We start from the raw sequence: 27335 nt of genomic DNA, 5'->3' as shown, positions 1-27335 counted from the left end.
CTGTGACCTTGTCGGGGTCTGGGGCCACTCCTTCAGCGCTCACCACATGGCCCAGGTACTGCACTTTAGGTTTGAGCAGATGACACTTGGACGGTTTCACCTTTAAGCCGAATTTGGACAGGGCTTCGAACACCTCGGCCAGGTGCTTCAGATGGTCTTCGTAGGTCTTAGAGAAGACAATGACATCATCCAAATACAGCAGCACAGTTTCAAAGTTCATGTGTCCCAGGCAGCACTCCATCATCCTCTGGAACGTTCCTGGAGCATTGCACAGTCCGAAGGGCATGTAGTTGAACTCGCAGAGACCCATTGGTGTCGTGAAGGCCGTCTTCTCCTTGTCTGCCTCCGCTACAGGAACCTGCCAGTACCCACTGGTGAGATCTAAGGTAGAGAAGTAGTTAGCAGATTTTAAAGCAGCCAGAGATTCCTCTATCCTGGGCAGTGGGTATGCGTCCTTATGTGTAATGCGATTCAACTGCCTGTAATCAACACACATCCTCATTGTACCATCTTTCTTTTTAACGAGGACTAACGGAGCTGCCCAGGGGCTACAGCTGTCTCTCACCACCCCAGCCTCCTTCATTTCCCGCAACATGTCCTTGGCACACTGGTAATGAGCTGGGGGTACAGGGCGATATCTCTCTTTTATGGGTCGGTGATCTCCCGTGGGGATGTGATGTTGGATCCCTTTCACCTGTCCAAAATCTGAGGGGTGTTTGCTGAATACCTGCTCGTACTCGTGTACTACCCTGTAAGCCCCCTGTATTTGATGAGATGGGGTAGAGTCAGTGCCCACATGCAATTCCCGACACCAGTCTTTCGAGTGCTCTGCAGAACCTTTGTTCTCCGCCACGTTTGACGGGACCAAGGGTTCAGGTGTCTGTATTACACTATTATTGACAGTGAACAGTTTGGCGAGCGTGGTATACTTGGTTAGGTGGACCTCTTCCTCCCCACAATTGAGGACACGTACGGGCACTCTCCCCTGTCGGACGTCGACCACCCCCCGGGCTGTCAGAACAGTAGGCCTATTGTCTGAATATACAGGTTCTACCAAGGCCTGGTAGTCCCTACCCCTGAGGCCTATGGCTGCTCGACACCATATTAACATTTCACTCTTGGGAGGTATCGCGATGGGGTTTGAATCACTTACAGTGACACGACCAATCTCACCACCAGTCAGCTCTACCTGCTGTCTCTGCATCAGAGCTCTAATTTCCTTCTGCAGGGCACGTTGCTCACTGTGGCCAGCGTTTTCTGCCACCTGTTGCAACAAAACAATCACTTCTGCAAGACAATTTTCTATAACATTAGTACCAAGAGTCATCATGGGATTACATTCTCGACGATCAATATCTACAATCACAATCCCTTGGGCTTTCAATTCCACCCGCCCCACTTTGATGGTGACCTCCTTATACCCCACTTGTGGCAACGGCTGACCATTACTGGCGATTATGGTGAAATCATCATCAGGGCCACGAGTAATATCAGCGTCCTCCCAATACCATTTGTAGAGCACGTAAGGTATAGTCGTCACCTGAGAACCGGTGTCCAGCAAAGCATTCAAGGGGATTCCATCAATCACTACAGGGAGAACTGGTCGTCCTCCAATATACTTGGTTCTCCAATGCTGCGGGCCTGACCGTCCTACTCCTGGGGGTTGGCCCTTTGCCCCAGGGGTTGCTCGTTTAAAGGACAGTACCTTGCAAGATGGCCCACCTGGTGACAGCGGCGGCAGATGGGTCGTCCATCCTGGTGGAAGCGGTCGTCGGGCCGGCTCCTGGTCGGCGGAGTCCTCCTCTGTCGCATCCAAGGGACATCCTCCGGGCTGGAAGCCAACTGGATCTTCTCTTTGGGGGCCTCCTGTAGGGACTGCACCGTCCGGGCCAGGGCAGCGACGCTCTTAGTTAGCTCTTGCATCTGGAGCCGAAGTCCTGCGGGGGAGTCGTCCTCGAAGCTCTGGGCGTCGGCCTCCACGGCAACTGGGGTATCCGATGCCACCTCCTGGTGGTAGGTGAGAGCGGGGCGCCTGGGTGGCACTGCGCGGCTGGGCTGCCGCTCCTGCAATGCCTGGATAGCTTTATCTTTAAACTGCGCAAAAGTCAAGTCTGGATTTTGCATGGCCAGGAAGTGCAATTGGCCCCGCTGGTGACTGCACAGGAGCCCCTCGATGAACCGCTCCTTCAGGATTTTATCCTCATCTTGCATGCTGCCGGGGTCACTCTGCTTAATGGCCCGCATCGCTTCCTGGAGATTAAGGGCATAGTCCCGTAAGCTATCCTGCGACCTCTGTTTGCATCCATAGAAAGTCAGTTTAATCTCTGTGGCAGTGCGAGTATCAAAGGTGGCTTCAAGCTTGGCAAAAATCTGTTGTGCAGTTCCTTTATCCTCAGCGGGCCAGGATTTCACTTCTCTCAGAGCCGCCCCAAAGAGTTGACCGGTTATCATATGGACCTTCTGAGGCTCGGTTAGGGGATAGAACTCGAGTAGGCTGCAGAGCCCTTCTTTAAAGTCAGTGAATGTATGCGCCTCCCCAGAGTATCGTGGGAGCCAGGTCGCTCCGGGCAGGTAGGGCATGGAGAAAGGCATTATGGCTTTTGCGTTAGCGGCGGTGTCCGACTGGCTGATGGGGGCAGCGGGCTCTGCGGCAGCCAGTGGCGGTATTAGGGCCGCGGCTTCGCCCGCTGCGGGGACCGGAGCTGCCCCTGCGTCCGCGGCTGCGACCGCCACCTCCTCTCCTCATGGAGGAGACATGGCCGTCCCTTCCTCCCACTAACCTGCTGGAGGTCGGAGTTCCTCTTCCGGGATTGGCGTCTCACCGCGCTTTCCGTTCCGCGCTTCTTTTGGCCGATTCCGCCCACGTAGCTAAGGCTCCTCCCTCCGCGCGCGGCAATGGCGAATTTTGGCGGTAACTTTCCGCGGCAAGCAGTAGCACACAGTTCTCTCAATAAAGTACAGTTCAAGTACAGTAAATCACAGTCTCTAGGCACACATGACCTGATTCTTCAGGCTTAAGTAGATCCTGTTCGTGACGCCAAGTTAGAGCGCCCCCGCACCGCCGCAGGGCCGAGGGGTACCCGGAGCCGGGCCTCTAGTTCTCAGTCTCGGGGTTGTCACGGTGGCTAGACCCGGTCCGTGGCCCTGTCCGTCAGTGGGGGACGTCCGGTGCAATAAGTGGTGTTGTAACGGTGCAGGTCGCGGTAAATAATGAGGACACCAGGTTGCAGTCTCTTTACCTCTTTACTGAAGATGTTGGAGACCTCAGTCCAGAGCGCTGTTAACTGGGTTTTCAGAGACCGGCCGGTCCAACGACACATCAGGAGTTCCTCCTTACAGGTGGGAATCAGTATCTACCTTCTAGCGCTGTGTGTTGTAGTTCTTCCCTGCTGAGCTCCCGGGACAGTCCTCACAACTGTTTCTTTCTGTCTCTACTGTTCTTTCTCCGTCCTCCAGATGATATGGTAGGACGCACCCGTATGACGGGGTAGGCCTGGAGTTCTTCCGGGACCCTAGAGTCGCCCCTCTCCCACAGCTGCCTCCGTTGTCTGCTTAGGTGTTAAGTGAGACAGCCAACCTGTAATTAGCTGTCCGGCCGTGGTTTGCAATGTACTTAAAGTCTCTTACTTGCTCGGCGTTCCGGCCACCGACTATTTGCGCCTCAGAAGGATGTTGCCTCGGTCTAACAGCAGGACCCCTTCTGGTATTTCTCCTTTTCTGTATTCCCGTTGTTTACTGGTTAGTTCTGCTCTGAGGAGTCTGCCAGGATCCCATCCCTGACAGGTCCTCTCACTAGCTCTTCCCAGCTACTTCTTTCTGTCTTCCTGTCCAACCCCCAGTTTTACCAGAGTTGTGAGGAGTGGCCTACTAGATAGGACCACCCCCCCTGGTGGCCGGAGTGTGAAGTGTGGTGTCAGTGTACCTGGTCAGAGAAACTCCTTAGTGTAATCAGACGTACCATAGCTCCCCATAGTGGCGGAGCCACAGTACTGCAACAACCAGGACTCTGGGGTGCTGCACTCCCCCCCGGTTAAATCCAGTACTCCGGGACTGGGAAAACAAGAACAATAATACATGTTAACAGAAAACACACAGATTTTTGAAATAGCATAACAATTGAACATAACAGAGCTTCCCTTTACGGGAGGTGAGGATTCTTGAACGTTGCGAAAGTTTGGTCATGCACAGTTTATGACTCTCAGTTCAGTGGTTGAAACAGCGGGGACCCCGGGTAAACAAAGGGGCCCCCCTTGTGGAAGTTTTTGAGCAATTCACCGTCCATTACTCTAGTGTCCATTTAAAAACCTGTAACAAAAGGATATGCATACAAACATTTTCAATTACATAGCAGCCCTATCAATACCTCCAAGTTTTGTAGCGGAGGGGAGTTTGATTTTGAGTGCTGCGTGTGGACCTTCGCAGCGCAGGGGTTGCTATTGGCCTAACAGGGCCCGCTATGCTTGCTACCGCTGGTGTAGTGCGCTGTCTTCTAACTACACTTCTAGTGAGTCTGGGTAGCACTGGCAGGTTGGGGCTCTCAGAGCTGCTGCTATCAACAGTGGGTACGGCAGGCTCACTGATAGCAGAGGGAGGATTTGCCGGTTCAACGGTTGGCATGGCTTCTTCAGGCAAGGCTTGTTGAGGTTGCGGGACCGGATGATCTGGTACCACCGTTGTTTCTGGTGGGTCCGGCTGTGGAAACGTTAGAACAGGTACCGCGATGGCCTGATTTATCTGAGTCCAGGACTGGGGAAAGTCACCAAGGACAGTATGGAACATCTTCTCCTTTTCCACCGGCGGGGAGATTTCTGGGGCCGTGCCCCTCTCTTTTAACTTATCGGGGCAGACCTTAAGGTGATCCCTGGATACCGCTGTCGAGGTCTCCCCTCTGTCCTTGCTGATGAGACAGACCTTAGTGTTGTCGAAGTCGGATGGCAAGATGGTATACGGTTCCGCTTCCCATTGGTCATCAAGCTTGTGTAACCTCCTCTTTCGTTTAAGCACTTGCTCACCAGGTGACAGGGGAATCGCAGGAGCGTGTTGATTGTAGTCCCTTTCTTGTTTCTGCCTAGCCTGGGCGAGACTTCTCTCCACACACTCCTGTACTTCGCGGTATCTTCGCTGCCTTTCTGTATCCCAATCTGCCTCCGGCGAGGTATCTTCGGGTACTAGGACCCCCATGTCCAGATCAACGGGTAACCGACTAGACCTTCCTCGCATCAGGTACGCTGGAGTACAGTTGGTGGAACTTACTGGGATGTGGTTGTACATATCCACCAAGTCAGGCAACTTTGTCGGCCACAGGTTCCGTTCCTCCACAGGCAAGGTCTTCAATAAGTCGATTACTACCTGGTTCATCTTCTCGCACATCCCGTTGGTTTGGGGGTGGTACGGTGTAGTTCTGATCTTCTTACACCCGTACAACTGGCAGAATTCTTGGAACACTTCCGCTTCGAATGCAGGCCCCTGATCGGTCAGTACCTTCTCTGGGTAGCCATGGGGTCTACAAAAGTGCTGCTGGAAGGCCCTGGCGGCAGTCCTAGCTGTTAGATCCTTGACTGGCACAACCACCAAAAACCTGGAGTAGTGGTCCACGATGGTAAGGGCGTAGATATAGCCCGACCGGCTAGGCGTCAGCTTCACATGATCCAGCGCGACCAGTTCGAGCGGCCGTTTGGTGATGATAGGCCGCAGGGGAGCCCGTTGACTGTCACGGTCCTTCCTTCGCAGACTACACGGACCACACTCTCGACACCACTTCTCAATGGTCCTCTTCATGCCAATCCAATAGAACCTCCCTCGGAGCAGCTTCTCCAGCTTCCTCCATCCAAAGTGTCCGGCTCCATCATGGTAGGCTCCCAGAACCATGGGCGCATCTCGCCTTGGCACCACTATCTGCCACACCAATTCATGAGTACGTGGGTCGATGCTCCTCCTGCACAACTTGCCATCATGGATAAACAGTTTGCTTCTCCCCTTCCACAGCTGTTGAGTTTCTTGTGGATCATCTGGGCCAGGGTGCAACCCAGCCTGCGTCAAGAGTTCCTTCACCTGACGGACCGCGGGGTCACTGTCCTGGGTTTCTGCCCATCCGTGGTGGGGCAGGGGATTCAGCGTGGCATCCGGTTGGTTCTTGTGCCTGTTCTTCACATGGTGAGAGTTCTGAGTGGCTTTGGGGCGATGGAAGGCAGGCAGCTCCACCTCTTCAAGTGCCTCCGGGTCTTCTCCCACTTCTGGTAGATTGGGCATTCGGGACAGAGCATCGGCATTGGCATTCTGGTGTCCTGCCCGATATTTGATGGTGAAATCATAGTTGGACAGCCGGGCCATCCACCGCTGTTCCAAAGCCCCGAGTTTGGCAGTACCCAGATGCGTTAGCGGATTGTTGTCCGTGAAGACGGTGAATTTCGCGGAGGCCAGGTAGTGCTTAAACCTCTCTGTCACTGCCCAGACGAGGGCCAGGAATTCCAGCTTAAAGGAACTATAGTTGTCAGGGTTCCTTTCCGTGGGACGGAGTTTCCTGCTGGCGTAAGCGATCACCCTTTCTTTGCCGTTCTGAACCTGGGACAGCACGGCTCCTAATCCCACATTACTGGCATCTGTGTACAGCACAAACGGTTGATCGTATTCGGGGTAAGCCAGTATCTCTTCTCCCGTCAGTGCCGACTTCAAACAGGTGAAGGATTCCTCCAGCTCTTCGTTCCAATCAAAGGGGGTTTTTCTCCCCTTGGTCTTCTTTGGTTGGCCCACCAGCAGATTTTGCAAGGGTGCGGCCTTCTTGGTGAAATCCTTAATGAATCTCCGATAGTAACCTACCAACCCGAGGAACTGCCGGACTTCGTGGAGGTCACTAGGCTTTGGCCAGTCCTTGATCACTGTGACCTTGTCGGGGTCTGGGGCCACTCCTTCAGCGCTCACCACATGGCCCAGGTACTGCACTTTAGGTTTGAGCAGATGACACTTGGACGGTTTCACCTTTAAGCCGAATTTGGACAGGGCTTCGAACACCTCGGCCAGGTGCTTCAGATGGTCTTCGTAGGTCTTAGAGAAGACAATGACATCATCCAAATACAGCAGCACAGTTTCAAAGTTCATGTGTCCCAGGCAGCACTCCATCATCCTCTGGAACGTTCCTGGAGCATTGCACAGTCCGAAGGGCATGTAGTTGAACTCGCAGAGACCCATTGGTGTCGTGAAGGCCGTCTTCTCCTTGTCTGCCTCCGCTACAGGAACCTGCCAGTACCCACTGGTGAGATCTAAGGTAGAGAAGTAGTTAGCAGATTTTAAAGCAGCCAGAGATTCCTCTATCCTGGGCAGTGGGTATGCGTCCTTATGTGTAATGCGATTCAACTGCCTGTAATCAACACACATCCTCATTGTACCATCTTTCTTTTTAACGAGGACTAACGGAGCTGCCCAGGGGCTACAGCTGTCTCTCACCACCCCAGCCTCCTTCATTTCCCGCAACATGTCCTTGGCACACTGGTAATGAGCTGGGGGTACAGGGCGATATCTCTCTTTTATGGGTCGGTGATCTCCCGTGGGGATGTGATGTTGGATCCCTTTCACCTGTCCAAAATCTGAGGGGTGTTTGCTGAATACCTGCTCGTACTCGTGTACTACCCTGTAAGCCCCCTGTATTTGATGAGATGGGGTAGAGTCAGTGCCCACATGCAATTCCCGACACCAGTCTTTCGAGTGCTCTGCAGAACCTTTGTTCTCCGCCACGTTTGACGGGACCAAGGGTTCAGGTGTCTGTATTACACTATTATTGACAGTGAACAGTTTGGCGAGCGTGGTATACTTGGTTAGGTGGACCTCTTCCTCCCCACAATTGAGGACACGTACGGGCACTCTCCCCTGTCGGACGTCGACCACCCCCCGGGCTGTCAGAACAGTAGGCCTATTGTCTGAATATACAGGTTCTACCAAGGCCTGGTAGTCCCTACCCCTGAGGCCTATGGCTGCTCGACACCATATTAACATTTCACTCTTGGGAGGTATCGCGATGGGGTTTGAATCACTTACAGTGACACGACCAATCTCACCACCAGTCAGCTCTACCTGCTGTCTCTGCATCAGAGCTCTAATTTCCTTCTGCAGGGCACGTTGCTCACTGTGGCCAGCGTTTTCTGCCACCTGTTGCAACAAAACAATCACTTCTGCAAGACAATTTTCTATAACATTAGTACCAAGAGTCATCATGGGATTACATTCTCGACGATCAATATCTACAATCACAATCCCTTGGGCTTTCAATTCCACCCGCCCCACTTTGATGGTGACCTCCTTATACCCCACTTGTGGCAACGGCTGACCATTACTGGCGATTATGGTGAAATCATCATCAGGGCCACGAGTAATATCAGCGTCCTCCCAATACCATTTGTAGAGCACGTAAGGTATAGTCGTCACCTGAGAACCGGTGTCCAGCAAAGCATTCAAGGGGATTCCATCAATCACTACAGGGAGAACTGGTCGTCCTCCAATATACTTGGTTCTCCAATGCTGCGGGCCTGACCGTCCTACTCCTGGGGGTTGGCCCTTTGCCCCAGGGGTTGCTCGTTTAAAGGACAGTACCTTGCAAGATGGCCCACCTGGTGACAGCGGCGGCAGATGGGTCGTCCATCCTGGTGGAAGCGGTCGTCGGGCCGGCTCCTGGTCGGCGGAGTCCTCCTCTGTCGCATCCAAGGGACATCCTCCGGGCTGGAAGCCAACTGGATCTTCTCTTTGGGGGCCTCCTGTAGGGACTGCACCGTCCGGGCCAGGGCAGCGACGCTCTTAGTTAGCTCTTGCATCTGGAGCCGAAGTCCTGCGGGGGAGTCGTCCTCGAAGCTCTGGGCGTCGGCCTCCGCGGCAACTGGGGTATCCGATGCCACCTCCTGGTGGTAGGTGAGAGCGGGGCGCCTGGGTGGCACTGCGCGGCTGGGCTGCCGCTCCTGCAATGCCTGGATAGCTTTATCTTTAAACTGCGCAAAAGTCAAGTCTGGATTTTGCATGGCCAGGAAGTGCAATTGGCCCCGCTGGTGACTGCACAGGAGCCCCTCGATGAACCGCTCCTTCAGGATTTTATCCTCATCTTGCATGCTGCCGGGGTCACTCTGCTTAATGGCCCGCATCGCTTCCTGGAGATTAAGGGCATAGTCCCGTAAGCTATCCTGCGACCTCTGTTTGCATCCATAGAAAGTCAGTTTAATCTCTGTGGCAGTGCGAGTATCAAAGGTGGCTTCAAGCTTGGCAAAAATCTGTTGTGCAGTTCCTTTATCCTCAGCGGGCCAGGATTTCACTTCTCTCAGAGCCGCCCCAAAGAGTTGACCGGTTATCATATGGACCTTCTGAGGCTCGGTTAGGGGATAGAACTCGAGTAGGCTGCAGAGCCCTTCTTTAAAGTCAGTGAATGTATGCGCCTCCCCAGAGTATCGTGGGAGCCAGGTCGCTCCGGGCAGGTAGGGCATGGAGAAAGGCATTATGGCTTTTGCGTTAGCGGCGGTGTCCGACTGGCTGATGGGGGCAGCGGGCTCTGCGGCAGCCAGTGGCGGTATTAGGGCCGCGGCTTCGCCCGCTGCGGGGACCGGAGCTGCCCCTGCGTCCGCGGCTGCGACCGCCACCTCCTCTCCTCATGGAGGAGACATGGCCGTCCCTTCCTCCCACTAACCTGCTGGAGGTCGGAGTTCCTCTTCCGGGATTGGCGTCTCACCGCGCTTTCCGTTCCGCGCTTCTTTTGGCCGATTCCGCCCACGTAGCTAAGGCTCCTCCCTCCGCGCGCGGCAATGGCGAATTTTGGCGGTAACTTTCCGCGGCAAGCAGTAGCACACAGTTCTCTCAATAAAGTACAGTTCAAGTACAGTAAATCACAGTCTCTAGGCACACATGACCTGATTCTTCAGGCTTAAGTAGATCCTGTTCGTGACGCCAAGTTAGAGCGCCCCCGCACCGCCGCAGGGCCGAGGGGTACCCGGAGCCGGGCCTCTAGTTCTCAGTCTCGGGGTTGTCACGGTGGCTAGACCCGGTCCGTGGCCCTGTCCGTCAGTGGGGGACGTCCGGTGCAATAAGTGGTGTTGTAACGGTGCAGGTCGCGGTAAATAATGAGGACACCAGGTTGCAGTCTCTTTACCTCTTTACTGAAGATGTTGGAGACCTCAGTCCAGAGCGCTGTTAACTGGGTTTTCAGAGACCGGCCGGTCCAACGACACATCAGGAGTTCCTCCTTACAGGTGGGAATCAGTATCTACCTTCTAGCGCTGTGTGTTGTAGTTCTTCCCTGCTGAGCTCCCGGGACAGTCCTCACAACTGTTTCTTTCTGTCTCTACTGTTCTTTCTCCGTCCTCCAGATGATATGGTAGGACGCACCCGTATGACGGGGTAGGCCTGGAGTTCTTCCGGGACCCTAGAGTCGCCCCTCTCCCACAGCTGCCTCCGTTGTCTGCTTAGGTGTTAAGTGAGACAGCCAACCTGTAATTAGCTGTCCGGCCGTGGTTTGCAATGTACTTAAAGTCTCTTACTTGCTCGGCGTTCCGGCCACCGACTATTTGCGCCTCAGAAGGATGTTGCCTCGGTCTAACAGCAGGACCCCTTCTGGTATTTCTCCTTTTCTGTATTCCCGTTGTTTACTGGTTAGTTCTGCTCTGAGGAGTCTGCCAGGATCCCATCCCTGACAGGTCCTCTCACTAGCTCTTCCCAGCTACTTCTTTCTGTCTTCCTGTCCAACCCCCAGTTTTACCAGAGTTGTGAGGAGTGGCCTACTAGATAGGACCACCCCCCCTGGTGGCCGGAGTGTGAAGTGTGGTGTCAGTGTACCTGGTCAGAGAAACTCCTTAGTGTAATCAGACGTACCATAGCTCCCCATAGTGGCGGAGCCACAGTACTGCAACAACCAGGACTCTGGGGTGCTGCACTCCCCCCCGGTTAAATCCAGTACTCCGGGACTGGGAAAACAAGAACAATAATACATGTTAACAGAAAACACACAGATTTTTGAAATAGCATAACAATTGAACATAACAGAGCTTCCCTTTACGGGAGGTGAGGATTCTTGAACGTTGCGAAAGTTTGGTCATGCACAGTTTATGACTCTCAGTTCAGTGGTTGAAACAGCGGGGACCCCGGGTAAACAAAGGGGCCCCCCTTGTGGAAGTTTTTGAGCAATTCACCGTCCATTACTCTAGTGTCCATTTAAAAACCTGTAACAAAAGGATATGCATACAAACATTTTCAATTACATAGCAGCCCTATCAATACCTCCAAGTTTTGTAGCGGAGGGGAGTTTGATTTTGAGTGCTGCGTGTGGACCTTCGCAGCGCAGGGGTTGCTATTGGCCTAACAGGGCCCGCTATGCTTGCTACCGCTGGTGTAGTGCGCTGTCTTCTAACTACACTTCTAGTGAGTCTGGGTAGCACTGGCAGGTTGGGGCTCTCAGAGCTGCTGCTATCAACAGTGGGTACGGCAGGCTCACTGATAGCAGAGGGAGGATTTGCCGGTTCAACGGTTGGCATGGCTTCTTCAGGCAAGGCTTGTTGAGGTTGCGGGACCGGATGATCTGGTACCACCGTTGTTTCTGGTGGGTCCGGCTGTGGAAACGTTAGAACAGGTACCGCGATGGCCTGATTTATCTGAGTCCAGGACTGGGGAAAGTCACCAAGGACAGTATGGAACATCTTCTCCTTTTCCACCGGCGGGGAGATTTCTGGGGCCGTGCCCCTCTCTTTTAACTTATCGGGGCAGACCTTAAGGTGATCCCTGGATACCGCTGTCGAGGTCTCCCCTCTGTCCTTGCTGATGAGACAGACCTTAGTGTTGTCGAAGTCGGATGGCAAGATGGTATACGGTTCCGCTTCCCATTGGTCATCAAGCTTGTGTAACCTCCTCTTTCGTTTAAGCACTTGCTCACCAGGTGACAGGGGAATCGCAGGAGCGTGTTGATTGTAGTCCCTTTCTTGTTTCTGCCTAGCCTGGGCGAGACTTCTCTCCACACACTCCTGTACTTCGCGGTATCTTCGCTGCCTTTCTGTATCCCAATCTGCCTCCGGCGAGGTATCTTCGGGTACTAGGACCCCCATGTCCAGATCAACGGGTAACCGACTAGACCTTCCTCGCATCAGGTACGCTGGAGTACAGTTGGTGGAACTTACTGGGATGTGGTTGTACATATCCACCAAGTCAGGCAACTTTGTCGGCCACAGGTTCCGTTCCTCCACAGGCAAGGTCTTCAATAAGTCGATTACTACCTGGTTCATCTTCTCGCACATCCCGTTGGTTTGGGGGTGGTACGGTGTAGTTCTGATCTTCTTACACCCGTACAACTGGCAGAATTCTTGGAACACTTCCGCTTCGAATGCAGGCCCCTGATCGGTCAGTACCTTCTCTGGGTAGCCATGGGGTCTACAAAAGTGCTGCTGGAAGGCCCTGGCGGCAGTCCTAGCTGTTAGATCCTTGACTGGCACAACCACCAAAAACCTGGAGTAGTGGTCCACGATGGTAAGGGCGTAGATATAGCCCGACCGGCTAGGCGTCAGCTTCACATGATCCAGCGCGACCAGTTCGAGCGGCCGTTTGGTGATGATAGGCCGCAGGGGAGCCCGTTGACTGTCACGGTCCTTCCTTCGCAGACTACACGGACCACACTCTCGACACCACTTCTCAATGGTCCTCTTCATGCCAATCCAATAGAACCTCCCTCGGAGCAGCTTCTCCAGCTTCCTCCATCCAAAGTGTCCGGCTCCATCATGGTAGGCTCCCAGAACCATGGGCGCATCTCGCCTTGGCACCACTATCTGCCACACCAATTCATGAGTACGTGGGTCGATGCTCCTCCTGCACAACTTGCCATCATGGATAAACAGTTTGCTTCTCCCCTTCCACAGCTGTTGAGTTTCTTGTGGATCATCTGGGCCAGGGTGCAACCCAGCCTGCGTCAAGAGTTCCTTCACCTGACGGACCGCGGGGTCACTGTCCTGGGTTTCTGCCCATCCGTGGTGGGGCAGGGGATTCAGCGTGGCATCCGGTTGGTTCTTGTGCCTGTTCTTCACATGGTGAGAGTTCTGAGTGGCTTTGGGGCGATGGAAGGCAGGCAGCTCCACCTCTTCAAGTGCCTCCGGGTCTTCTCCCACTTCTGGTAGATTGGGCATTCGGGACAGAGCATCGGCATTGGCATTCTGGTGTCCTGCCCGATATTTGATGGTGAAATCATAGTTGGACAGCCGGGCCATCCACCGCTGTTCCAAAGCCCCGAGTTTGGCAGTACCCAGATGCGTTAGCGGATTGTTGTCCGTGAAGACGGTGAATTTCGCGGAGGCCAGGTAGTGCTTAAACCTCTCTGTCACTGCCCAGACGAGGGCCAGGAATTCCAGCTTAAAGGAACTATAGTTGTCAGGGTTCCTTTCCGTGGGACGGAGTTTCCTGCTGGCGTAAGCGATCACCCTTTCTTTGCCGTTCTGAACCTGGGACAGCACGGCTCCTAATCCCACATTACTGGCATCTGTGTACAGCACAAACGGTTGATCGTATTCGGGGTAAGCCAGTATCTCTTCTCCCGTCAGTGCCGACTTCAAACAGGTGAAGGATTCCTCCAGCTCTTCGTTCCAATCAAAGGGGGTTTTTCTCCCCTTGGTCTTCTTTGGTTGGCCCACCAGCAGATTTTGCAAGGGTGCGGCCTTCTTGGTGAAATCCTTAATGAATCTCCGATAGTAACCTACCAACCCGAGGAACTGCCGGACTTCGTGGAGGTCACTAGGCTTTGGCCAGTCCTTGATCACTGTGACCTTGTCGGGGTCTGGGGCCACTCCTTCAGCGCTCACCACATGGCCCAGGTACTGCACTTTAGGTTTGAGCAGATGACACTTGGACGGTTTCACCTTTAAGCCGAATTTGGACAGGGCTTCGAACACCTCGGCCAGGTGCTTCAGATGGTCTTCGTAGGTCTTAGAGAAGACAATGACATCATCCAAATACAGCAGCACAGTTTCAAAGTTCATGTGTCCCAGGCAGCACTCCATCATCCTCTGGAACGTTCCTGGAGCATTGCACAGTCCGAAGGGCATGTAGTTGAACTCGCAGAGACCCATTGGTGTCGTGAAGGCCGTCTTCTCCTTGTCTGCCTCCGCTACAGGAACCTGCCAGTACCCACTGGTGAGATCTAAGGTAGAGAAGTAGTTAGCAGATTTTAAAGCAGCCAGAGATTCCTCTATCCTGGGCAGTGGGTATGCGTCCTTATGTGTAATGCGATTCAACTGCCTGTAATCAACACACATCCTCATTGTACCATCTTTCTTTTTAACGAGGACTAACGGAGCTGCCCAGGGGCTACAGCTGTCTCTCACCACCCCAGCCTCCTTCATTTCCCGCAACATGTCCTTGGCACACTGGTAATGAGCTGGGGGTACAGGGCGATATCTCTCTTTTATGGGTCGGTGATCTCCCGTGGGGATGTGATGTTGGATCCCTTTCACCTGTCCAAAATCTGAGGGGTGTTTGCTGAATACCTGCTCGTACTCGTGTACTACCCTGTAAGCCCCCTGTATTTGATGAGATGGGGTAGAGTCAGTGCCCACATGCAATTCCCGACACCAGTCTTTCGAGTGCTCTGCAGAACCTTTGTTCTCCGCCACGTTTGACGGGACCAAGGGTTCAGGTGTCTGTATTACACTATTATTGACAGTGAACAGTTTGGCGAGCGTGGTATACTTGGTTAGGTGGACCTCTTCCTCCCCACAATTGAGGACACGTACGGGCACTCTCCCCTGTCGGACGTCGACCACCCCCCGGGCTGTCAGAACAGTAGGCCTATTGTCTGAATATACAGGTTCTACCAAGGCCTGGTAGTCCCTACCCCTGAGGCCTATGGCTGCTCGACACCATATTAACATTTCACTCTTGGGAGGTATCGCGATGGGGTTTGAATCACTTACAGTGACACGACCAATCTCACCACCAGTCAGCTCTACCTGCTGTCTCTGCATCAGAGCTCTAATTTCCTTCTGCAGGGCACGTTGCTCACTGTGGCCAGCGTTTTCTGCCACCTGTTGCAACAAAACAATCACTTCTGCAAGACAATTTTCTATAACATTAGTACCAAGAGTCATCATGGGATTACATTCTCGACGATCAATATCTACAATCACAATCCCTTGGGCTTTCAATTCCACCCGCCCCACTTTGATGGTGACCTCCTTATACCCCACTTGTGGCAACGGCTGACCATTACTGGCGATTATGGTGAAATCATCATCAGGGCCACGAGTAATATCAGCGTCCTCCCAATACCATTTGTAGAGCACGTAAGGTATAGTCGTCACCTGAGAACCGGTGTCCAGCAAAGCATTCAAGGGGATTCCATCAATCACTACAGGGAGAACTGGTCGTCCTCCAATATACTTGGTTCTCCAATGCTGCGGGCCTGACCGTCCTACTCCTGGGGGTTGGCCCTTTGCCCCAGGGGTTGCTCGTTTAAAGGACAGTACCTTGCAAGATGGCCCACCTGGTGACAGCGGCGGCAGATGGGTCGTCCATCCTGGTGGAAGCGGTCGTCGGGCCGGCTCCTGGTCGGCGGAGTCCTCCTCTGTCGCATCCAAGGGACATCCTCCGGGCTGGAAGCCAACTGGATCTTCTCTTTGGGGGCCTCCTGTAGGGACTGCACCGTCCGGGCCAGGGCAGCGACGCTCTTAGTTAGCTCTTGCATCTGGAGCCGAAGTCCTGCGGGGGAGTCGTCCTCGAAGCTCTGGGCGTCGGCCTCCGCGGCAACTGGGGTATCCGATGCCACCTCCTGGTGGTAGGTGAGAGCGGGGCGCCTGGGTGGCACTGCGCGGCTGGGCTGCCGCTCCTGCAATGCCTGGATAGCTTTATCTTTAAACTGCGCAAAAGTCAAGTCTGGATTTTGCATGGCCAGGAAGTGCAATTGGCCCCGCTGGTGACTGCACAGGAGCCCCTCGATGAACCGCTCCTTCAGGATTTTATCCTCATCTTGCATGCTGCCGGGGTCACTCTGCTTAATGGCCCGCATCGCTTCCTGGAGATTAAGGGCATAGTCCCGTAAGCTATCCTGCGACCTCTGTTTGCATCCATAGAAAGTCAGTTTAATCTCTGTGGCAGTGCGAGTATCAAAGGTGGCTTCAAGCTTGGCAAAAATCTGTTGTGCAGTTCCTTTATCCTCAGCGGGCCAGGATTTCACTTCTCTCAGAGCCGCCCCAAAGAGTTGACCGGTTATCATATGGACCTTCTGAGGCTCGGTTAGGGGATAGAACTCGAGTAGGCTGCAGAGCCCTTCTTTAAAGTCAGTGAATGTATGCGCCTCCCCAGAGTATCGTGGGAGCCAGGTCGCTCCGGGCAGGTAGGGCATGGAGAAAGGCATTATGGCTTTTGCGTTAGCGGCGGTGTCCGACTGGCTGATGGGGGCAGCGGGCTCTGCGGCAGCCAGTGGCGGTATTAGGGCCGCGGCTTCGCCCGCTGCGGGGACCGGAGCTGCCCCTGCGTCCGCGGCTGCGACCGCCACCTCCTCTCCTCATGGAGGAGACATGGCCGTCCCTTCCTCCCACTAACCTGCTGGAGGTCGGAGTTCCTCTTCCGGGATTGGCGTCTCACCGCGCTTTCCGTTCCGCGCTTCTTTTGGCCGATTCCGCCCACGTAGCTAAGGCTCCTCCCTCCGCGCGCGGCAATGGCGAATTTTGGCGGTAACTTTCCGCGGCAAGCAGTAGCACACAGTTCTCTCAATAAAGTACAGTTCAAGTACAGTAAATCACAGTCTCTAGGCACACATGACCTGATTCTTCAGGCTTAAGTAGATCCTGTTCGTGACGCCAAGTTAGAGCGCCCCCGCACCGCCGCAGGGCCGAGGGGTACCCGGAGCCGGGCCTCTAGTTCTCAGTCTCGGGGTTGTCACGGTGGCTAGACCCGGTCCGTGGCCCTGTCCGTCAGTGGGGGACGTCCGGTGCAATAAGTGGTGTTGTAACGGTGCAGGTCGCGGTAAATAATGAGGACACCAGGTTGCAGTCTCTTTACCTCTTTACTGAAGATGTTGGAGACCTCAGTCCAGAGCGCTGTTAACTGGGTTTTCAGAGACCGGCCGGTCCAACGACACATCAGGAGTTCCTCCTTACAGGTGGGAATCAGTATCTACCTTCTAGCGCTGTGTGTTGTAGTTCTTCCCTGCTGAGCTCCCGGGACAGTCCTCACAACTGTTTCTTTCTGTCTCTACTGTTCTTTCTCCGTCCTCCAGATGATATGGTAGGACGCACCCGTATGACGGGGTAGGCCTGGAGTTCTTCCGGGACCCTAGAGTCGCCCCTCTCCCACAGCTGCCTCCGTTGTCTGCTTAGGTGTTAAGTGAGACAGCCAACCTGTAATTAGCTGTCCGGCCGTGGTTTGCAATGTACTTAAAGTCTCTTACTTGCTCGGCGTTCCGGCCACCGACTATTTGCGCCTCAGAAGGATGTTGCCTCGGTCTAACAGCAGGACCCCTTCTGGTATTTCTCCTTTTCTGTATTCCCGTTGTTTACTGGTTAGTTCTGCTCTGAGGAGTCTGCCAGGATCCCATCCCTGACAGGTCCTCTCACTAGCTCTTCCCAGCTACTTCTTTCTGTCTTCCTGTCCAACCCCCAGTTTTACCAGAGTTGTGAGGAGTGGCCTACTAGATAGGACCACCCCCCCTGGTGGCCGGAGTGTGAAGTGTGGTGTCAGTGTACCTGGTCAGAGAAACTCCTTAGTGTAATCAGACGTACCATAGCTCCCCATAGTGGCGGAGCCACAGTACTGCAACAACCAGGACTCTGGGGTGCTGCACTCCCCCCCGGTTAAATCCAGTACTCCGGGACTGGGAAAACAAGAACAATAATACATGTTAACAGAAAACACACAGATTTTTGAAATAGCATAACAATTGAACATAACAGAGCTTCCCTTTACGGGAGGTGAGGATTCTTGAACGTTGCGAAAGTTTGGTCATGCACAGTTTATGACTCTCAGTTCAGTGGTTGAAACAGCGGGGACCCCGGGTAAACAAAGGGGCCCCCCTTGTGGAAGTTTTTGAGCAATTCACCGTCCATTACTCTAGTGTCCATTTAAAAACCTGTAACAAAAGGATATGCATACAAACATTTTCAATTACATAGCAGCCCTATCAATACCTCCAAGTTTTGTAGCGGAGGGGAGTTTGATTTTGAGTGCTGCGTGTGGACCTTCGCAGCGCAGGGGTTGCTATTGGCCTAACAGGGCCCGCTATGCTTGCTACCGCTGGTGTAGTGCGCTGTCTTCTAACTACACTTCTAGTGAGTCTGGGTAGCACTGGCAGGTTGGGGCTCTCAGAGCTGCTGCTATCAACAGTGGGTACGGCAGGCTCACTGATAGCAGAGGGAGGATTTGCCGGTTCAACGGTTGGCATGGCTTCTTCAGGCAAGGCTTGTTGAGGTTGCGGGACCGGATGATCTGGTACCACCGTTGTTTCTGGTGGGTCCGGCTGTGGAAACGTTAGAACAGGTACCGCGATGGCCTGATTTATCTGAGTCCAGGACTGGGGAAAGTCACCAAGGACAGTATGGAACATCTTCTCCTTTTCCACCGGCGGGGAGATTTCTGGGGCCGTGCCCCTCTCTTTTAACTTATCGGGGCAGACCTTAAGGTGATCCCTGGATACCGCTGTCGAGGTCTCCCCTCTGTCCTTGCTGATGAGACAGACCTTAGTGTTGTCGAAGTCGGATGGCAAGATGGTATACGGTTCCGCTTCCCATTGGTCATCAAGCTTGTGTAACCTCCTCTTTCGTTTAAGCACTTGCTCACCAGGTGACAGGGGAATCGCAGGAGCGTGTTGATTGTAGTCCCTTTCTTGTTTCTGCCTAGCCTGGGCGAGACTTCTCTCCACACACTCCTGTACTTCGCGGTATCTTCGCTGCCTTTCTGTATCCCAATCTGCCTCCGGCGAGGTATCTTCGGGTACTAGGACCCCCATGTCCAGATCAACGGGTAACCGACTAGACCTTCCTCGCATCAGGTACGCTGGAGTACAGTTGGTGGAACTTACTGGGATGTGGTTGTACATATCCACCAAGTCAGGCAACTTTGTCGGCCACAGGTTCCGTTCCTCCACAGGCAAGGTCTTCAATAAGTCGATTACTACCTGGTTCATCTTCTCGCACATCCCGTTGGTTTGGGGGTGGTACGGTGTAGTTCTGATCTTCTTACACCCGTACAACTGGCAGAATTCTTGGAACACTTCCGCTTCGAATGCAGGCCCCTGATCGGTCAGTACCTTCTCTGGGTAGCCATGGGGTCTACAAAAGTGCTGCTGGAAGGCCCTGGCGGCAGTCCTAGCTGTTAGATCCTTGACTGGCACAACCACCAAAAACCTGGAGTAGTGGTCCACGATGGTAAGGGCGTAGATATAGCCCGACCGGCTAGGCGTCAGCTTCACATGATCCAGCGCGACCAGTTCGAGCGGCCGTTTGGTGATGATAGGCCGCAGGGGAGCCCGTTGACTGTCACGGTCCTTCCTTCGCAGACTACACGGACCACACTCTCGACACCACTTCTCAATGGTCCTCTTCATGCCAATCCAATAGAACCTCCCTCGGAGCAGCTTCTCCAGCTTCCTCCATCCAAAGTGTCCGGCTCCATCATGGTAGGCTCCCAGAACCATGGGCGCATCTCGCCTTGGCACCACTATCTGCCACACCAATTCATGAGTACGTGGGTCGATGCTCCTCCTGCACAACTTGCCATCATGGATAAACAGTTTGCTTCTCCCCTTCCACAGCTGTTGAGTTTCTTGTGGATCATCTGGGCCAGGGTGCAACCCAGCCTGCGTCAAGAGTTCCTTCACCTGACGGACCGCGGGGTCACTGTCCTGGGTTTCTGCCCATCCGTGGTGGGGCAGGGGATTCAGCGTGGCATCCGGTTGGTTCTTGTGCCTGTTCTTCACATGGTGAGAGTTCTGAGTGGCTTTGGGGCGATGGAAGGCAGGCAGCTCCACCTCTTCAAGTGCCTCCGGGTCTTCTCCCACTTCTGGTAGATTGGGCATTCGGGACAGAGCATCGGCATTGGCATTCTGGTGTCCTGCCCGATATTTGATGGTGAAATCATAGTTGGACAGCCGGGCCATCCACCGCTGTTCCAAAGCCCCGAGTTTGGCAGTACCCAGATGCGTTAGCGGATTGTTGTCCGTGAAGACGGTGAATTTCGCGGAGGCCAGGTAGTGCTTAAACCTCTCTGTCACTGCCCAGACGAGGGCCAGGAATTCCAGCTTAAAGGAACTATAGTTGTCAGGGTTCCTTTCCGTGGGACGGAGTTTCCTGCTGGCGTAAGCGATCACCCTTTCTTTGCCGTTCTGAACCTGGGACAGCACGGCTCCTAATCCCACATTACTGGCATCTGTGTACAGCACAAACGGTTGATCGTATTCGGGGTAAGCCAGTATCTCTTCTCCCGTCAGTGCCGACTTCAAACAGGTGAAGGATTCCTCCAGCTCTTCGTTCCAATCAAAGGGGGTTTTTCTCCCCTTGGTCTTCTTTGGTTGGCCCACCAGCAGATTTTGCAAGGGTGCGGCCTTCTTGGTGAAATCCTTAATGAATCTCCGATAGTAACCTACCAACCCGAGGAACTGCCGGACTTCGTGGAGGTCACTAGGCTTTGGCCAGTCCTTGATCACTGTGACCTTGTCGGGGTCTGGGGCCACTCCTTCAGCGCTCACCACATGGCCCAGGTACTGCACTTTAGGTTTGAGCAGATGACACTTGGACGGTTTCACCTTTAAGCCGAATTTGGACAGGGCTTCGAACACCTCGGCCAGGTGCTTCAGATGGTCTTCGTAGGTCTTAGAGAAGACAATGACATCATCCAAATACAGCAGCACAGTTTCAAAGTTCATGTGTCCCAGGCAGCACTCCATCATCCTCTGGAACGTTCCTGGAGCATTGCACAGTCCGAAGGGCATGTAGTTGAACTCGCAGAGACCCATTGGTGTCGTGAAGGCCGTCTTCTCCTTGTCTGCCTCCGCTACAGGAACCTGCCAGTACCCACTGGTGAGATCTAAGGTAGAGAAGTAGTTAGCAGATTTTAAAGCAGCCAGAGATTCCTCTATCCTGGGCAGTGGGTATGCGTCCTTATGTGTAATGCGATTCAACTGCCTGTAATCAACACACATCCTCATTGTACCATCTTTCTTTTTAACGAGGACTAACGGAGCTGCCCAGGGGCTACAGCTGTCTCTCACCACCCCAGCCTCCTTCATTTCCCGCAACATGTCCTTGGCACACTGGTAATGAGCTGGGGGTACAGGGCGATATCTCTCTTTTATGGGTCGGTGATCTCCCGTGGGGATGTGATGTTGGATCCCTTTCACCTGTCCAAAATCTGAGGGGTGTTTGCTGAATACCTGCTCGTACTCGTGTACTACCCTGTAAGCCCCCTGTATTTGATGAGATGGGGTAGAGTCAGTGCCCACATGCAATTCCCGACACCAGTCTTTCGAGTGCTCTGCAGAACCTTTGTTCTCCGCCACGTTTGACGGGACCAAGGGTTCAGGTGTCTGTATTACACTATTATTGACAGTGAACAATTTGGCGAGCGTGGTATACTTGGTTAGGTGGACCTCTTCCTCCCCACAATTGAGGACACGTACGGGCACTCTCCCCTGTCGGACGTCGACCACCCCCCGAGCTGTCAGAACAGTAGGCCTATTGTCTGAATATACAGGTTCTACCAAGGCCTGGTAGTCCCTACCCCTGAGGCCTATGGCTGCTCGACACCATATTAACATTTCACTCTTGGGAGGTATCGCGATGGGGTTTGAATCACTTACAGTGACACGACCAATCTCACCACCAGTCAGCTCTACCTGCTGTCTCTGCATCAGAGCTCTAATTTCCTTCTGCAGGGCACGTTGCTCACTGTGGCCAGCGTTTTCTGCCACCTGTTGCAACAAAACAATCACTTCTGCAAGACAATTTTCTATAACATTAGCACCAAGAGTCATCATGGGATTACATTCTCGACGATCAATATCTACAATCACAATCCCTTGGGCTTTCAATTCCACCCGCCCCACTTTGATGGTGACCTCCTTATACCCCACTTGTGGCAACGGCTGACCATTACTGGCGATTATGGTGAAATCATCATCAGGGCCACGAGTAATATCAGCGTCCTCCCAATACCATTTGTAGAGCACGTAAGGTATAGTCGTCACCTGAGAACCGGTGTCCAGCAAAGCATTCAAGGGGATTCCATCAATCACTACAGGGAGAACTGGTCGTCCTCCAATATACTTGGTTCTCCAATGCTGCGGGCCTGACCGTCCTACTCCTGGGGGTTGGCCCTTTGCCCCAGGGGTTGCTCGTTTAAAGGACAGTACCTTGCAAGATGGCCCACCTGGTGACAGCGGCGGCAGATGGGTCGTCCATCCTGGTGGAAGCGGTCGTCGGGCCGGCTCCTGGTCGGCGGAGTCCTCCTCTGTCGCATCCAAGGGACATCCTCCGGGCTGGAAGCCAACTGGATCTTCTCTTTGGGGGCCTCCTGTAGGGACTGCACCGTCCGGGCCAGGGCAGCGACGCTCTTAGTTAGCTCTTGCATCTGGAGCCGAAGTCCTGCGGGGGAGTCGTCCTCGAAGCTCTGGGCGTCGGCCTCCGCGGCAACTGGGGTATCCGATGCCACCTCCTGGTGGTAGGTGAGAGCGGGGCGCCTGGGTGGCACTGCGCGGCTGGGCTGCCGCTCCTGCAATGCCTGGATAGCTTCATCTTTAAACTGCGCAAAAGTCAAGTCTGGATTTTGCATGGCCAGGAAGTGCAATTGGCCCCGCTGGTGACTGCACAGGAGCCCCTCGATGAACCGCTCCTTCAGGATTTTATCCTCATCTTGCATGCTGCCGGGGTCACTCTGCTTAATGGCCCGCATCGCTTCCTGGAGATTAAGGGCATAGTCCCGTAAGCTATCCTGCGACCTCTGTTTGCATCCATAGAAAGTCAGTTTAATCTCTGTGGCAGTGCGAGTATCAAAGGTGGCTTCAAGCTTGGCAAAAATCTGTTGTGCAGTTCCTTTATCCTCAGCGGGCCAGGATTTCACTTCTCTCAGAGCCGCCCCAAAGAGTTGACCGGTTATCATATGGACCTTCTGAGGCTCGGTTAGGGGATAGAACTCGAGTAGGCTGCAGAGCCCTTCTTTAAAGTCAGTGAATGTATGCGCCTCCCCAGAGTATCGTGGGAGCCAGGTCGCTCCGGGCAGGTAGGGCATGGAGAAAGGCATTATGGCTTTTGCGTTAGCGGCGGTGTCCGACTGGCTGATGGGGGCAGCGGGCTCTGCGGCAGCCAGTGGCGGTATTAGGGCCGCGGCTTCGCCCGCTGCGGGGACCGGAGCTGCCCCTGCGTCCGCGGCTGCGACCGCCACCTCCTCTCCTCATGGAGGAGACATGGCCGTCCCTTCCTCCCACTAACCTGCTGGAGGTTGGAGTTCCTCTTCCGGGATTGGCGTCTCACCGCGCTTTCCGTTCCGCGCTTCTTTTGGCCGATTCCGCCCACGTAGCTAAGGCTCCTCCCTCCGCGCGCGGCAATGGCGAATTTTGGCGGTAACTTTCCGCGGCAAGCAGTAGCACACAGTTCTCTCAATAAAGTACAGTTCAAGTACAGTAAATCACAGTCTCTAGGCACACATGACCTGATTCTTCAGGCTTAAGTAGATCCTGTTCGTGACGCCAAGTTAGAGCGCCCCCGCACCGCCGCAGGGCCGAGGGGTACCCGGAGCCGGGCCTCTAGTTCTCAGTCTCGGGGTTGTCACGGTGGCTAGACCCGGTCCGTGGCCCTGTCCGTCAGTGGGGGACGTCCGGTGCAATAAGTGGTGTTGTAACGGTGCAGGTCGCGGTAAATAATGAGGACACCAGGTTGCAGTCTCTTTACCTCTTTACTGAAGATGTTGGAGACCTCAGTCCAGAGCGCTGTTAACTGGGTTTTCAGAGACCGGCCGGTCCAACGACACATCAGGAGTTCCTCCTTACAGGTGGGAATCAGTATCTACCTTCTAGCGCTGTGTGTTGTAGTTCTTCCCTGCTGAGCTCCCGGGACAGTCCTCACAACTGTTTCTTTCTGTCTCTACTGTTCTTTCTCCGTCCTCCAGATGATATGGTAGGACGCACCCGTATGACGGGGTAGGCCTGGAGTTCTTCCGGGACCCTAGAGTCGCCCCTCTCCCACAGCTGCCTCCGTTGTCTGCTTAGGTGTTAAGTGAGACAGCCAACCTGTAATTAGCTGTCCGGCCGTGGTTTGCAATGTACTTAAAGTCTCTTACTTGCTCGGCGTTCCGGCCACCGACTATTTGCGCCTCAGAAGGATGTTGCCTCGGTCTAACAGCAGGACCCCTTCTGGTATTTCTCCTTTTCTGTATTCCCGTTGTTTACTGGTTAGTTCTGCTCTGAGGAGTCTGCCAGGATCCCATCCCTGACAGGTCCTCTCACTAGCTCTTCCCAGCTACTTCTTTCTGTCTTCCTGTCCAACCCCCAGTTTTACCAGAGTTGTGAGGAGTGGCCTACTAGATAGGACCACCCCCCCTGGTGGCCGGAGTGTGAAGTGTGGTGTCAGTGTACCTGGTCAGAGAAACTCCTTAGTGTAATCAGACGTACCATAGCTCCCCATAGTGGCGGAGCCACAGTACTGCAACAACCAGGACTCTGGGGTGCTGCATATGCTTTGTGTATACATGTGTGTATGTGCTCTGTGTATACATGTGTACTCTATACATGTGTGTGCTATTTGTTTACATATTTGTGTGCTCTGTGTATATACATGTGTATATGTGGTGCGTTGTGACCATACATATGTGTGTACCATACACTGAATTTATATATTATCCCATCAGTGCAGACGGAAGTTCATTGGAGTAAACATGGCGGCGATCACCCAATGAACGGGCAAAATGCTGCTTATTCACTGGGTGATTGGATTGTTTATTCCAGAACAAAAATCACTGTTCTCGGCAGCACATTGGTGTAAACAGGCCAGGAAATGTGCTGCTGATAACCTGATACTGTATGTGGACAGAACAACCTATGAGTGATCATTCTCTGCCCATCATTCTTCCTCCGGTGTAAAGTGGCTGAGAAACAAGCTGCAGTAAACTTACCGACACGGATCCGGTCTTGTAGATCCCCCTCCTCATGACCAGGCTGTCCGCCTCAGCGTCACTCTCACTGTTACGCTTCTCCGCAAATGCCAGGAACAGGTTCTCCGCGGGGATGTAGAGGAGTGAGGGGATCCGGTACACGCAGCCATTGGACTCTTTCTTCCCCTGACGAAGCTGCAGTGCGCAGCGATACGCGTGGGGCTCCCCCCACACCACTCGGGTCCCGAGACTATTCCTTACCTGACCTTCAGATGACTTACTACTGACGCCATATACTGGACTGCCCTACTTGGTGATTATTATTTTCTGGCCATACTTACTTTTTCGGCTTATCTTTCTGAGGCAGGTCTTCTCTTTCTCTTTCTCTTTCCATCACGGTGGTTGAGAGTCGCCTGTGGCATAGACTTTTTTATTGAGGGATCTATGCTCATTTCTTGCTGCCATACAAAAGGCCTATTGGGGCCATTTAGCCAGCATCAGCCTCTTTACACAGTGGGGCCTCCTTGAACTATATGGTCTTCTGGGGACGCCCAGAATTTTACCTATTTTGCTTTATGTACAACAGGATCTAGCCAGTCTTTATGTATATTGATATGTAGTGCCATTTGTTGTATATCACTGCATATTGGGCTGTTCCTGCATATTCATACATTTTGGAGCCAGTGGTGTGTCAGTGGTATTATTCATGATGTACTGTACTTTAGGTCGTCTATACACATTGTTTGATTACAGGCCCAGTGGTGTGTTGGTTGAATTTTAATATATGTTTTTTATTTGTGGTCTCTGTTTTTCCTAATAAATTTTGTATGTTTGCTATGTAATTGTGGTTTGGGAGTGCGTTCTATATTTATGCATAGTCTTTTCTCTGTTTGTTCCATATATGCTATTCCTATGCATTGAACTGCACCCCTTATCTGACTCATCCTACAGGCTGTGATTGGCACCCTGGCCTATTAAGTTGTGCCCCCTGCCTTCCTTTCTTTAATCTTTCTTGAACAGCGGCGTCCTCTCCGGTTGTGAGGCCTTCATGGCGGCGATGACGATTCTGGAAGACAAAACCGGGGCACGGTCATAAGACTATCTCATAGATAAACCCATCAATCAATCAATCAATCTACCTATCATTTATTATATACTGTATCTATCTATCTATCATCTATTATCTATCTATCTATTATCTAACTATTATCTATCTATCTATTATCTATCATCTATCTATTATCTATCTATCTATCATCTATCTATTATCTATCATCTATATATCTATCATCTATCTATTATTTATCATCTATCTATCATCTATCTATTATTTATCATCTATCTATTATCTATCTATTATCTATCATCTATCTATCATCTATCTATTATCTATCATCTATCTATTATCTATCTATCATCTATTATCTATCTATCTATTATCTATCTAATATCTATCCACCTATTATACAGTGGGGGAAATAAGTATTTGACCCCGTTTGAAAAGGTTTTGAAAGTTTGCCGACTGACAAAGACATGAACAGTCTATAATTTTAAGGGTAGATTAATTTTAACATTGAGAGATAGAATATAAAAAATAAAATCCAGAAAATCACATTGTATAAATTATATCATTTATTTGCATTTTGCAGTGAGAAATAAGTATTTGATCCCTCTGGCAAACAAGACTTAATACTTGGTGGCAAAACCCTTGTTGGCAAGCCCAGCAGTCAGACGTTTTTTGCAGTTGATGATGAGGTTTGTGCACATGTCAGGAGGAATTTTGCTCCACTCGGTGCTTCGTCTCCCTCCATAAGTTTTCCATGGGATTAAGGAGACTGGCTAGGCCACTCCATGACCTTAATGTGCTTCTTTTTGAGCCACTCCTTTGTTGCCTTGGTTGTTTGTTTTGGGTCATTGTCTTGCTGGAAGACCCAGCCACGACCCATTTTTAATGTCCTGGCAGAAGGAAGGAGGTTGTCACTCAGGATTTTACGGTACATGTCTCCATCCATTCTCCCATTGATGCTGTGAAGTAGTCCTGTGCCCTTAGCAGAGAAACACCCACAAAACATAATGTTTCCACCTCCATGCTTGAGAGTGGGGGAGGTGTTCTTTGGGTCACTGGCAGAATTTGTCTTCCTCCAAACACGGCGAGTTGAGTTAATGCCAAAGACCTCAATTTTTGTCTCATCTGACCACAGCACCTTCTCCCAATCACTCACAGAATCATCCAGGTGTTCATTGACAAACTTCAGAGAGACCTGCACATATGC

General features: G+C 52.7%; 1 protein-coding gene across 1 annotated transcript in view; it reads right to left on the bottom strand.

Annotated features, from left to right (window-relative positions):
• LOC143817401 (sialidase-3-like) overlaps positions 1-26112 on the bottom strand; it is a 66608-nt gene extending 40496 nt beyond the window's left edge. Inside the window, exons 1-2 of the mRNA XM_077298794.1 lie at positions 26077-26112; positions 25084-25245 (exon numbers count right to left, since the gene is read on the bottom strand). Coding sequence (XP_077154909.1) covers positions 25084-25245; positions 26077-26112 — 198 coding nt within the window. The remainder of the gene's footprint in view (positions 1-25083; positions 25246-26076) is intronic.
• Positions 26113-27335: the final 1223 nt, after the last annotated feature.

This window comes from Ranitomeya variabilis, chromosome 3 (genome assembly GCF_051348905.1).
Source record: "Ranitomeya variabilis isolate aRanVar5 chromosome 3, aRanVar5.hap1, whole genome shotgun sequence".
NCBI lineage: Eukaryota > Metazoa > Chordata > Amphibia > Anura > Dendrobatidae > Ranitomeya > Ranitomeya variabilis.
Note: the sequence above shows the minus strand (reverse complement) of the source record. Positions and strands in the feature narration are given on the sequence as shown.